The sequence below is a fragment of the Leptopilina boulardi genome, unplaced genomic scaffold, assembly GCF_019393585.1.
Source record: "Leptopilina boulardi isolate dan_hultmark-lab unplaced genomic scaffold, ZJU_Lbou_2.1 LbouV2_165, whole genome shotgun sequence".
Lineage (NCBI taxonomy): Eukaryota > Metazoa > Arthropoda > Insecta > Hymenoptera > Figitidae > Leptopilina > Leptopilina boulardi.
In genome coordinates this window covers 774782-790102 of record NW_026137713.1, presented here as the reverse complement: position 1 = coordinate 790102, position 15321 = coordinate 774782, and the positions used below count along the sequence as shown (strand labels likewise).

Here is a 15321-nt window from a genome sequence, read left to right as displayed (position 1 = left end):
TTTATTTGCATTAAAATCTGTGGAACATATGCAGCTTTTGAATCAAATTCTTTGACCTGAAATAGATTTCTCACTTTAACCGGATTCATTATTTAACAGCACTTTGTCATTTAAAAAAAAAAAAAAAACCAATAATAAAAGCAAAAGTGGCACATGTGCTAGAAGAAAATGACGCGACGATCTGCACGCCAGTTTGCGATAATTCAAGATGACCACGTGACATGGAACAATAAACCTGCCAGCTGAACAAATCCGGATTGTTCCATCAGCAATCAACAGAGAGTTTGCTTCTGCAACTGTACAAAATTGCAAACTAAAACAAAAGTGACAACAAAAAATTCGTATTGTTGTTAAAAAAACATACATTTGTATTGACAACAATCCGAATTGTAATATTAACATTTCCAATTGTAATATCAACAAATCTACTGACAACAATCCAAAAATTGTTTGCGCAGCAATCACATTTTTCTTCGGGTAAGCTTGCAGTAAGCTTGTGGAAAGCTTCAAATGTCTCACCTGATCCAAGCTTGCATGGGAAGCTTACCGAAAGATTGCTGTGTAAGGTTAATGCAAGATTGCATAATAAGATTATCGCAATCTTGCAGTAACCTTACACTGCAATCTTTTGGTAAGCTTACCATGCATGCTTGGGTCAGGTGGGACTTTTGAAGCTTACGGCAATTTTGCCGCAAGGTTACTGCAAACTTACGCTCTATCTGGTATATTGCCAAAATATTTTCGTGCAATATTCGCAATATTGTCATGTAATATTAGTGCAATATTGTGGCAACATGTTGTGCTGTTTAGGATGAGGTTTGAATCAAATACAAAATTCGATGTTGAAAAAAAAAAACTTACAGACTTCATATAAGATTTGATTGTTAGTAAATCAAAACCATTCATTTCCACTTGATGACAAAGTTATCAGCATGAATATATAAACAACTCGGGTGGTCCGTTTATTCTCAAACTGACCATTCTTCTTTTCTTATCTAATCGTATAAATATAGTTTTGGATTAACTTTCTAGGTGCATATATATATACATATATATATATCTGCTACTTTTTATCGTGTCCTTTTTCTTTTATTATTCAATATTGAATAAAACATTTTTAACTTTTTTGGAAGTTTCAGTAAAACTTTTCAAAAATTTAAATCACTAAAGGGAATAAAAATTTTTTACAACTTGATTTATAATACACGTGAAAAAAAAGTCTTTCCTTGATTTTCAATGTATAGTGATTGATCCTTTTTACCACATCCTGGAATAATTCGCTATTTGCGTGTCACACACAAGCAATAGAAACTTGTTTTTCTTGTTTTTTTTTTATATATATATATACATTTCAAAATTTCTCGTCAGACTTGGCCAATTTAACCTCAGGCTGGTATATATATATTCTAACAGCAAAAATAACAGGTGTTCTTTCCTGTCTTTTGAGCATCGTACATAAATATGCGGTTTTTGCACATTGTGCATAAGAATGTTACTAATATTCTCTTTTCTTCTCAAATGTTACAGTTGCAAAGAGTACAATTTACGAAATACAAAAGTACCACATTTTACATCCAGAAGGTGATACAAAATAAAAAAAAAAAATATATATACTGTCCTTATAATATTTGGAAAATTTTAATATTTATATTTAACAACGCAAGAAAAGTTTGATAATGTTTTGTTTTCAATGTAATTTTAATAATTTTTGTATATTTATTTTTTGTAAAATACAAAAAAAAAAATTAATTAAAAATCTTAAAAAAAAGTTATTTTAAAACACTAAATTGGTAAAAGATGTGGTGCAAATTGAAATTTGACGAAATGAATTGAGTGACTGATGTGTTTATTAAATTTGTGACGTCAGGCCAAAAGATCATATCGATTGCACACGTCTGGACCAAATCTTAATCGATGAGTCATTCGATAATTCAGTTTGAGATTCATTAGAATTTATATCAAAATTACCAATTTTTGTATGCATAGGAAACATGCGGGAAAAAAATATTTACCTAAAACAGCGAAAGGTTTCACTAGAATAGCGAAAGATTTAAGGCGGTAAATCACATTACGACGCTGTTTTTTTGGGGATTTTTTTCAAAAGAAATAAATTTTTTTAAATGAAATGCAAGAATGACATTATGTTGCACATATATTTATCTGTGTCTCACAATTTTTTTAAGCATTTTTATTAAAAACATTCCAAGTTCGCAGCCATTAAACCTGAAGCTGTGCCGTCTAAGTTTATGATTGCTGTGCAAGGTGGAGTCCACAAATTTGATCTAAAAGCAAAAAAAAAAATGAAGGTTATTCACATTTTATACAAATTTTATTATCAATTGAAATAACTTTTAAGTGAAAATATTGAAAAATTGACACTACTTTTGAAGTTAATGTTTGATTTTTGGCATATTTTTTTGCGTCTTTGAGATTAAAAAAGAAGGTATTAACATTTTGAGCTATCCTGCACAGCAATTTCAAAAATCCTGTTTTGAGAAAAACGCGTGTTTACACTTTAATCTGCTATTCCTGCACCATACTTTAGTCCTTCCTCTTCTTCATAAGTCAAATCATAAATTCACAAAGAGACTTCCTCGCAGCGACGCCGTTACCAAACTGCTTTGCTACTCGGAGCAAGCTTTATTCATTGCCTGTAGCACAGAGAGGACCCCGAATTTCGCTGTAAAAACTTTTTCAACATACTTTTGAATACATATAAGCTGACTATTTATGCAAAAAAAAACCCCCCCTTAACTGAAACAAATAAAACTTTTGCTATTATAGTGAAAAGTTTCGCTGTTCCAAGCTTTTTTAAAATTTAAATCATTTTGTCTTTAAATTTAGTAGACAAAAATAAGTTCGACTAAAACTTTGATTCTTATTTTATCTTATTTTGAGATTTAAGTTTTACACACCGCAAAGATAAATAGTAAAGAATGTATCAATTGTGAGGGCGATAAAAAAGAAATAAAATCCTTCTACAATCTTATAACAGTATAAAAATCAACTTATACATATAGAATATAGTCGCGATAACAGACGATGATATTTGAGATGAATATAAGACCAATATTCATATTATGATGAACTGCAGCCATGGCATGTATCATGTTATAATAATAATAATAATAATAACATAAAATGCTTACAGTAATTATTGTGGCTACGTTGTGGCAGTTTCATCAACGAGAATTCTCAGAAGTTCATATCACGAAACGGAAATGAGGAAGAGGTGTGCGTGCGTGCATAAGTCAATGGTTCGGTTTCGGTACCTTGATTTTTTTTACAGATGCGCGCAAAAAAAAATTCCGTTTCTAATTTCAAGTCTGATACATAGTTATTATATACAGATACAAAAGAAATGCCATAATTTAAAAAAATTGAATTAGAAAAAATTTACAGTTAGACTTTTTATGTTCATTTGCGTAAGTTTATAATGTTTCAATTTTTAAAACCATTAAATTAAATGTTAAAAAAGAAAATACGTTAAAAATAAATCCTTTTCAATGATACACTGCCATGATGTGATTTGACAAATCATGTAATGTGTGAGTAACAAAATGGCGACTAAAGAGAGACTCTAACGCCCGTCAACAGGACAGAAGAGAACCAAATGGAACCGTAGGGGATTCCCCCGATCCGTTGCTGTTTTCCACCCACCAAACTCACTCCTCTCTCTCTCTCTCTCTTTCTCTCCCTTTCTCTCTCCTGGCAACCCCCTCTCATTGACTCTTTCTCCTCCACCCTTTCCATTCTACCTTTTCGTTCCATCTCATTCCCTCACACTCATATTCACGACCTCTTTTTCATCTATAACGCACGGCCTTTCTCTATATAATACCTGCCGCAATGAAAAGGTGGTACGATTGGCGTCGCGACGCCGCGCGCACCTGACCCTATCCCTTGTGTTGTCTATGCGAGGTGGCCATTTTCATTTTTAAAACGTTCACGAGTTCCCAGTGGGCGTTTCTATACTTCCTCCAACGCTACCATTGGCTCTCATAATGCCTAATATATCATGTCATAAGAAGCTGAGAAAATATTGTCCTCGGCTAACATTCTATATAAACGCACCACTACTGATGATTCTGATCGATAACGCGACTGGGATTGGTCGCGATCCTTGTTTAGGGACAAGAGTTTTCCGGGCAATCACAACAAAAACCTCAATGACTGTTGAGATTTTCTATAAGCACGTGCTTTTTGTATTATTTATATACTTGATATTTTTTTTTCTATTAGCGTTAGTATCTCTAACGTGAAAATGTTTCAACTTAAGAATTTTCATCTACTAAACATAAAACGCATACGATTGTTTTCTTTTTTTTTTTTTTTTGAATTCATTAAATTCACATGTCCGCCATTTTGTAATAAATTCTCACCTGAGTTGCAACAATTTCCCCGCAAGAGCGCTAGTATCGCTATAACTAAGCACGAGACGGGTTGTTCCCACTCGTCATTTGTCATAATTTTCTTCAACTACCGCACCCTGCTCTTGTGAAAATTTAGTAACTTTTAATTTTAACCACTTAATTTTCACTAGAGCAGGGAGCGGTAGTTAACGAGAATTATGATGAGTAGGGACTTTATTATTATTATTATTATTTCTTTATTAGTGAAAACAATTTCCATCTATGGATGACCCTATATATTCCCACCATTTCTGCCAGACTTTTCTACCATACATTTGGAGGTTAGGATCTACTTTACATGACTCTAAAGTTCCTACCGTTATATGATTGATAAGCTGATTGGATCATTTTTTCATACTTAATGATAAATTACTATAGTTAAGTAAACAGTAAAAAGATACAATTATAAGGAATCGGTTTATATTTGAAATCAACTATTTTTTAATTAAATATGGGCTAAGCTTTTAGATAACTATTTATTTATTCTTTCTAAAAGTTACATTTATTTTTCTTTTGAATTTACTATATAGTATAGATATTGGTAAATTAAATTTAAAATTATTAGATATATTTTTTAAAGTAAAAAATGTTTAAAGTAAAAAGGTTCATTATTTACAAAAACAAAAAATAATTTGCATTTTTTAATATCTTCCACATATTTTTAACTAATTATTGCTTATATTCTCTATTAAAATTAAATAGTAATAAATATTTTAGAAATTTTTAATTGCTATTAACCGGCCCCTCAATTCATAAATAAAATAATTCAATAAATGATAAAAACAATAATAGAAAACATTTTAACTGTCAATGTTCCCCAATCTCTATTTCCAGGCAACTTTATCAAATGTAGATTTTCTTTTTATAATTAAATTCTGACTTTATGATGAAAAAATGACAATGGAATTAGACAGTAACTCAAACTTTTTTTGAGGTTAACTTTACAATACACAAAATCATGACCAAATAGTAATCACCGAATCTGCAAAAATTAAATATTAAAAATTGCTTTAATTTAAAAAAGTGGATAGTAAATCAACCTTTTTTTTGAGGTTAACTTTTTACAATACACAAAATCACGACCAAATAGGAATTACCAAATCTGCAAAAATGAAAATTTTAAAAATTTATTTAATTAATAAAAGTGGACAGCAACTCAACCTTTTTTTTGAGGTTAACTTTACAATACACAAAATCACGAGCAAATAGTAAAATCTGCAAAAATGAAAATAAATTTTTTATAATATTATTTCGACTTACCTCGTTTGTTTCGTTCGTATGGTATTTAATAAAACCAACTGAACTTCTTCTAAAGTGAACACAGTGTTGCCAACCTATATCAGAATTCTATAAAAGTCCCTATATATATATTCATTCTTCGTTGTTTCAAAATTATGTATATTTCACATGTAAGGAGTCTCACGAAAGAGCGCGAAAATTCAAAATTTAATTCTCGAAAAAAAGAAACACAAAATTAATTTCAAAAAATTTTAATGAATTTTGTATATTTAATAACTATTATAAATAAAAATTTATAATATTTTATAGAGTATGGTAAAAAATATCATTAAGTCCTGGAAAATCTAATGGTGAAATACTAAAAATTTTTCTTTTCTTTTTTTGTTTCAGATAGTGGAATTGATTTGCTGTTTACGCACAGTATAGAATTTTTAAAGCACTTTTGTTATTCCTGGGACAGATTGCATCTGACGTTAATGTACGTTATTTTAAAAGACTCTAAGATGAATATGGAAGAAGCGGCAAAGAAAATCGAAGATGGTGAGTTTTAATCTTTTTCTTATTAAAATTTTATTATTCAAGTAATTTTTCTAAAATTAAATAAAAAAAAAAACATAAATTAAAACAAGTTTACACTGTACTTTTAATACAGTCTATATGTTTAACTATGATAAAAGTTCAAGTATTCTTTATCAGTTACGTAAAAAAAATGCAATTGTTATACTTCCTCATTGATAAAAAGAGAATATTATTGTTTAAAGAAAAAAATTTAATATATTTCCAAAAGTTTCAATTTTTTTTTATATTACAAAAAAGATATACATAAAATAACTTAAATGTCAAGTTTTTCAAAAATCTAATTAATTAAAAATTATTCTAATTAATAATAATAATGAATTTTATCAAGACAAATTTTTTTTTGGTAATGAAGCAAAACTTTTATTTATTTTTAATAAAAATAATATTTTCTTTCTTCTTCAGCTGTAAACGGTATCTCTTGTAAGATTACTTATTTCCATCATCATATAATATATTAAATTTCTAGTCAATTCAATTAAAATTCTAGTCAAAGAAAAAAAAAAGACGCTTTTAGAAATTCAAATAACTGTGATAAATTCTATTTTTCTTTATAAAAATTAATTTATTTCAACAAAATATTTTTAAACTTACATTCAGTATTTAAGAGACAAAAAAGTGAGAGATTTTTTGATAAATTAATTTACAATATTTTTATAAAAAAAAAAATTTTTTTAAATATACAACACTGAAGATAAAAAAAATACCATGGCACATCGAACAAATTCCCTGAAGATCATCACTGAAGATTAAAATTACAATTATCACCAGAAGACAAAGAAAAATTAATCGACTGGCACAAAATACATATAGTCAACGGGAATGATTTTTTTTTATTTAGATAAAAATTTTGTTAATATGTAAATAATTATTTGTTTACTATATATATATATATTAGTCCGCGCAAGAATTTTTTAAATATGCCGCGTTCTTGAGACGGTAAAAAGTTCCTAAAATCAAAAAAAAAAAAAAAATTAATCCGAGTAGAAATTCTAATTTTCTATAAACAAAATTGAAAAATAATTTTTTCTTTAACAAGAAAAAAGGAACATCGTTGGAATTATCTCTTTTTGACATTTAAACTAATGTAAAAATTGGGAAATTGCCAATAAAGACTTATTTACAGACATAAAATTATTTGCATATTTTCCGAGTATATGAGACGTATATAAGAATTATAAATAAATTTTCTTAATTTAATATTCTAAAATAAATATTTGATAAAAATTGATTTTTTTTTATCATTTTTTTTTCCGTTGCCTTTTAGTAACATTTTATAAATTTTAAAATCGCGGAAAATAATTTTCAGAAAACTCAAGGAAAATGTAGTTTTTTTTTTTTTTTGTTAAAAAAGAAAAAATATATTATTTCGCGGAGCAAAAGGTAAACTTGTCGCACGAAAAAGGCATAAAAATGAAGTAACATTTGTCGATTTCATCTAATATCGCGTTTCTATATATTGGCTATATATATATATATATATATATATATATATATGATGCTTCTAGAGGAAAAATCGAGGGTAAAATATATAGTAAAGTTTTAGTCGTAATCTATACGATGATCGGGACATGTGGAAACGACATGAACAAGACCACGCAAGCTAACCATAAATGATTTTAACGACAGTTTTGAAATGTGGTCATAACAAATCTATGTGCTTACTCCACAAAATTAAAAACTATAACATTTTTTTTTTTAATTTGTTAATTTATATTCTTTTTCTATTATCATTTTATTGATTTTGAAATATTAATTTTTATTTCAATAATTAATTAATAAAAATATTTCGTCAATTTTATAAAAAAAATTTTTACATTTTTTTTTACTCAACTATATATATATATATATATTAGGCGTGAAAAAGGATGATGCTTAATAATTTGTTAAATAATCACCTACTCGACTACTGTTTGCGTCGAGTAGTCATTATAAATCGCTTAAGCTACTCGCCGAGAGTATAATCGATGAACTCCACCCTCTTGTCATAATATCACTTTATTATTTTATAAAGGTGTTGAAACTTTTTTTTTTTTTTTACAATTCAATAAAGAATTTTTCATTCTAATTCCAATTTTTTTTTTACTAATGTAAATTTCAAATTTTTATAACTATTAATTACTAATACTACTGCATGAGAAAAAAAAATGATAAATTTTCACTGGAACAGCGAAAGTTTTTCTTATTCTAAAGAATTAATTTTAGATAAAGATTTTTTTTTTATTTAATTTTTATTTAAAAAAAAAATGAAAAAAAATTACCCTCAATTCATTAAAATATTTATATAAACCGTAAAAATTTTTCTTAAAACGAAAATTAATATAAAAATAAGTATTATATATATTGAATATGGCGCATCGACATTTCAATGGAGCTGATTATTTCGTTAATGAAACATGACAAAGGTTAATTGGTCAGCTATTAATCTTTCGTTGACTCGATAGCTTGATTGCAAAACATAGGGTGAAAGTTCACCATACATAGTTTCTTTAGATATATGCAAATCAATAAAAAGTACAGCATCGAATAAAATTTTTTTGATCTAATTTTAAAAATCAATTTTCTTTTAATTTAATTTAAGGGTCCAAGTTGTTTATATAAGCAAATTATTGACTAATTTGTAGCCACCCTTTTTTTAAATACAAAATAAAAAATTTTCTTCTTTTATGTGAAAATGGAATTTTTTTTTTTTATATTTAAAGTACAAAATGATATCTTATTTGCCTAAAAATATTGGAAAAAATAAAAGCATTACCATAGCAACCAGTACCATGGCAACCGTTTCCATAGTAACAGTTTCCATAGTAACCGTTTCCATAGTAATCGTTTCCATAGTAACCGTTTCGATAGTAACAGTTTCCATAATAATCGTTTCCATAGTAACCGTTTCCATATAGTAAAAGTTTCCATAATAATCGTTTCAATAGTAACCGTTTCCATAGTAACCGTTTCTATAGTAACCGTTTCCTTAGTAACCGTTTCCATAGCAACCGTTTTCATAGTAACTGTTGCCATAGTAACCGTTTCTATAGTAACCGTTTCCTTAGTAACCGTTTCCATAGCAACCGTTTTCATAGTAACTGTTGCCATAGTAACCGTTTCCATAGTAACCGTTTCCATAGCAACCGTATCCATGACAACCGTTTCTATGACAACCATGTTACAAACGTAAAAATTATTATATTCTTTTTGTATTTTAGAAAAATATTGTCCAAATTTTTATCTCCTTAATTATATATAATTTATTTAGCTTATTTTTGCGTTCGAAAGTACAATTAGCCGGTTAATTGAATTTTAATAAAATAAAATAAATCCTACGTTTATATTTGTGGGATTCGATAAAATTAAAAACAAAAAAATTGTTTTTTGAAATTATATATATAAATTTCATGTGAAAATTGAATTGAAATTGAATGAAATGTAATAGTGTTTAATTAAATAATTTAGTTAGCTTAGCAAATAAACAAGTAATGTTTGTTAAAAAGTGAAAGCCTCATTTACATAACTGTTTTTTTTTTACTGTTCTATAAGTTTACATTCTAAAATTTTGTTTCTTTATTTATTTATTTTTTTTTACAATAAACATACATTTATTTGCAAATTAAACGTCACACAATTTAGACTTGTCTTTAAAGTTTTCTTATACTTTGTATAGTACCGCAAGGTTTAAATTCAAGGTGAAAGTAGAAAGTTAACGTTCTCTTAACTTGTTGCCAGGATTCATTGAATTTATATACAGACTAAGTATATATTGAACGAGTATAGTCGATAATATTTCAACCAAATTTTTAACAAAAAAAATGTTTGCAAAAAAAAAAATCCTTACTGATTATAAATAATTTATTTTGTTTTTTTTTTCTTACAAAATGTCTTTTCGATTGAATTGAATTAAATTGTTAGGATACCGGAAAAAATAGATTTGAAAAGTGATTATTAATATGGGAAAGGTATTTATTAGTTAATTTGTGCAATAACAGGTGAGGGATCATTACGCTTGAAAAGTTTAGCCAAAGTCTCTATATACTACAGTGTAATAAATAGTAAATAGATGAATATATATGTGGCACATGACATGGAGGTGTCTTACATAACTAGTTTACACACACACACACATTTTCAACTTGATAAAAATTTGTTCGTCTAACATGATAAGTTAAAATACAGATTCTACGAAAGATAAATTTTTACATTAAACCACTTTTCTGTTCTTCATCGCGCACAAAAAAAAAAAAAAAAAAAACCCGAGAGAGAATATATATTTTTTATTCTTCTTTAGAATGTCAGCATTTTCCTTGCAGTGCAATTAGATGTCTTTAAATTGTTATATAAATGCGGAATTACGACTCTTGTTACTTTATTAACAATTTTTTAAACAAACTATATACTTAGAAAATTATATTTTCAGAAAGAAAATTTTAAGAAGTCACTGATATTTTTGTATAAAAAGATAAAAAGTAGTAAACAAAAATGTTTAAAAAAAAAAAAATTTTATAGCAAATAAGAAAATATTAAAATATCAATGAATTTTTAAATGTCGAAGAATGCTAATAATTACTTAATATGCCTCAATGAGGAAAAGGCGTATTTTTAATATCATCAAACATAAAGACATAAAAATTGTTAAGTTGCGTTCCAACATGTTTTAGTATCATTGCCATCAGTTAAACTTTAGGGCTGTAAAATCTAACTTGAGGTTATAAAATTAATACAAGTTTATTCTGCCAAGAAATAAAGGTAGTCACAAAATAATTTAACTTTAATTTAAACTTAAAAATAATTTAAAAAAAAAATGTAGTTTTTTTTTTGAGAATAAAATATTCCATCAAGATAATGTTTATAAAATTCGTAAAGTAGAATTTTAAAACTAGAAAATTTTGTTGTGTAAATATCCTTAGACGAACAAAGATTCAAAAATTAGATTTGAAATATGTTTCGGTTATTTTGAGATTACATTATTTTCAATGATTTTCAATGTCAGTTGAATATTAAGTAAGCTAATGTATAAAGATAAATTGTATAAAATATACGAATGTTTTCTAATAGAAAGAAGCTGTAGATGACTTGTAGTTCAAAAGTATTTTGAATTTCAAAAATTTTGATATATATATATATAGCTATATATATATACGATGCAATTGATAAAAGAGGATCAGAGACAGATCAAGGTTGTCATTGTAGAAATATCTTTTTTATCCATTTCAAAACATAGTAACAGATTGTAATCAACTAAACATCTTTTACAAATATTGATTATTGTTTGCTTATTAAATGTGTCAATTTTTGCGCTATTATAATTTGCCACACAAATATGTATAATATCTTTATCAAAAACATGACAAAGTTTAAATATTTTCAAATTTTATATGTAATTTTTAATTTCAAATTTTTTTAATTTAAAAAATTTTTTAAACAAAATTATAATTAATTAAATTTTAATGACAATGGAATTAGAGAGTAACTCAAACTTTTTTTTGAGGTTAACTTTACAATACACAAAATCCCGACCAAATAGTAATTACTGAATCCGCAAAAATTAAATATTGCTTTAATTAATAGGGGAAACCACATTAGGACGTTGTTTTTTAGCCGTTTTTCGGGAGTTTTTTCAAAAAGGATAACATTTTTTTTTTTAAATGAAATGCAAGAATGACATTATGTTGCACATATATTTATCTGCGTTTCACAATTTTTTTTAAGCATTTTTATTAAAAACATTACTAGTTAGCAGCGATTAATCCTGTATAGCTGTGGCGTCTGAGTTTATGATTGCTGTGCAAGGTGGAGTCTACAAATTTGATCTAAAAGCAAAAAAATGAAGGTTATTCACATTTTATACAAATTTTATTATTAATTGAACTTTTAATTGAAAATATACTCGGAGCAAGCTTCATTCATTGCCTGTAGCACAGAGAGGACACCGAATTTCGTTGTAAAAACTTTTTCAACATACTTTTGAATACATAAGCTGACTATTTATGCAAAAAAAAAAACAATTCGATTTCTTGAACCTCTTAAGTGGTTTCCCCTCTTAATAAAAACAGCAACTTAAATTTTTTTTTGAGGTTAACTATACAATACAAAAAATCACGACCAAATAGTAATCACCGAATCTGTAAAAATTAAATATTAAAAATTGCTTTAATTAATAAAAGTGGGAAACTTCTTTTGAGGTTAACTTTACAATACACAAAATCATGATCAAATAGTTATCACCGAATCTGCAAAAATGAAAATATTAAAATAAACTAATAAAAGGAGCAAGCAATTTTTTTATAATAGTTTATATTGACTAACCTCGTTTGGTTCCTGCAATCTATTCTCGTATATGGTTCTTTAATAAAACGAACTGAACTTCTGTCAAAGTGAACACAGTGTTGCCAACTTAAGCAGGGTGCGGTAGTTGACGAGAATTATGACTAATGACGAGTGGAGATTTTGGCGATTGAGAGCAATGGAAACCAACTCCATGTGTCCAATCAGAGTTGCCAATAACTCTACCTAAATGCAACTGCGCTTGCGCTACGTCAGTTCTCTTATAGGTCGAAAAAAGCGCGCTTATATAAAATGCTTAATATAATAAGAAAACTTTTAGAAAGCAATATAAAAATATTTTCACTATTGAAAAATGATTAATTAGCGTAAAATTATCAAGAATATAATGAAAATCCTAAATTTGAATTAGTAATTATTTTTGAATTAACTTACTGTTTAAATAACGATCATATATATGTATATAGAAAAAAAAGTATTCCAATCGACGTTTGATGAACAGATGTCCTGCATCAATTATTGGAGACGTGTTGTCAACATGGAACGTGATAATGATTACATGCCCGTTATGATATACTCGCAAATCGCACCACATCATGAACAATCAATTATCTTTTTAACAATCCTTTCTTATCCCAACGATATATAGAGAAAAAAAAAGTGAAGCGGCTCGTCTCGCCTGTCTCCCTCGATTTAATCACTTGCTCCTGTCTCCTCCATCGTGATCATATCAAACATATATAATGCGGGCACATTTAAATATTTCACCTTGATATCTGGCGTGTAAGTAACTGACAGATTGACAGCGTTCGTGCCAACATCCAATTAGAATGCACAATTCAGAAAGTCGCAATTTCGATTCGATCCTTTTTTTTTGTGGTCCAGTAAGCAAAGTTAAATTTAATTTTTATAAACAATTTCAAAAATATACCAAAAATCTCATGAGAAAAATGATTTTCAAACATTTTTGTTTTAGAAGATCGTCTTTTTTTTTTTTGCCAAGTTTTCTCTTCTCTCTCTTGTTTCGAACGACAAGGATTTTTCTTCTACTATTCCCCCTATATTTTCACAGCCAATCATTTGAGAAGATAATCGCTAACTTTTACGGATGTTGCTTGTTCTCGTGGTTTGCACGCGATATTACGAACAAGTAATTTTAGGACTCCCCAAGAGTAGCGTGACTTGGATTTACCTTGTATATCCTTACATGAATTTGTAATGTTTCACACTGATTGGGGGTGGGGGGGAAATTATTATTTGCCCTTACAATTCATTTCCTATGCAATCAACTAAATTTCTAACTAATTAGTATAAGACTAACAAAATACGATCTAAGAATAATTAATTAAATACAATGTTAAGATAGTGACGCCGTGGCAATTAATTAAACCAGCATATAAATAGTTATCAACCTGTACGATGATAGAAAAGGAAAGTCGATCTTGGAACGCGTGTATGTACTATTGAAACTGAGTCACATAATTTAAAAACGTTTCAATTGACAATTTAATCTCTGATTTATCTTATGCCATTGATTATTATCATAGAATCATTAACAAAAACCGATTATTTTCCAGACATAGACAATTATGTAATTATGAACTTAGTTGTATGATAACGATATAAAAGATTTTATCAACAATGTTTAATATTAAAAGAAAAAAAAACAACAATATTGCAAAAAATTATTAATACATTTTTGCAACTAAACAAAAATTTATTGATTAACAAATTTATCAATTCAGTGATAAGTTTTTTTTTTTTTTTTTTTTAATGGAATTTTATCTCTTTAATGTGTCAGTTCTTTAAGTTTCACGCAACATAATTCTCCGACTTCTTCTCATGTAACTAACAATTTCTTCTCTAATGATTTCAGAATCGCATGATCTACAGCTCAATTATACAACCTATTATACGCGCTACACAAAATTCTTCTTTTTAAAATAAGTCCCTCTGTCGTTTCTTTTGTGCAAATTATTATTGCAAAGACTAATTCCGGTAAAATTATTTTCCACATGCAAAGACATATTAATAAATAAATAAATAAATAATAAAAAAAACAAACAAGATCTTTTTACAAATATATAATAAAATTGCGAAATACCATAATTTATACTATCCATATGTATTTATATATATAAAAAAAAGCATAATTATCCCATAAAAATAATTAGAATTTTCAAGAATTTTACTTTATTTTTTATCAAATTTTTTTCATTTTCAAATTATCATTTTTGAAGAGAATTTATATTTATATAAATTAATTTTTACATTAACAGAATTTTTAGCTACTGAATTTTTAACAGACACAAATTTTATGAAATTCTAATTCAAAAATTTCACAGTAAAAAAAAAAAGTAGAATTTTTACCCCAAAATCGGTATAAAAATTAACTGCAACAAATTTTATCCTAGTTGAGGGCGCCACCGTCTATGTGAATTAGCATTGGTTAAAATTACCCGCAACAAAATTTATCCAGCTTTTTTTCTGTGTTCCATTTATCGAATCTTTAATTGTGCGAATTTTTGTTTATCCAAAAACAAAATCAACAAAAAGATTTTGGCGCGATTTTCAAAAATCGAACAATCACAATTTTCTAAATAATTTCTGATTGGTGAATAATTGAAAATTGCGCGCCTAAATCTTTTTATCGATTTTGTTTTCGGTCATTTTTAAAATTCGGACAAATGAAAATTTGTTATTTTAATAAAATTTTCTATACAAAGAAAAAAATCTTTAAATTATAAATAGATATACTTTGTATTAAATACAGTTAATAAGATAAATTATAAACATATTTCACAAATAAATTAAATGCAATTTC

General features: G+C 27.2%; 1 protein-coding gene and 1 long non-coding RNA gene across 4 annotated transcripts in view; one reads left to right on the top strand and one right to left on the bottom strand.

Annotated features, from left to right (window-relative positions):
• LOC127277172 (protein doublesex-like) overlaps positions 1-15321 on the top strand; it is an 84049-nt gene that overhangs the window by 39842 nt on the left and 28886 nt on the right. For all 3 annotated transcript variants that reach the window (XM_051298046.1, XM_051298044.1, XM_051298045.1), the window contains one exon: positions 6042-6191. In XM_051298046.1, the coding sequence (XP_051154003.1) occupies positions 6042-6191 (150 nt within the window). The remainder of the gene's footprint in view (positions 1-6041; positions 6192-15321) is intronic.
• Positions 6720-14098, bottom strand: LOC127277181 (uncharacterized). Its single transcript, XR_007842335.1, has 2 exons — positions 12522-14098; positions 6720-12445 (listed from the first exon to the last, which is right to left on the bottom strand). It is a non-coding gene; the product is annotated as an uncharacterized LOC127277181 (long non-coding RNA).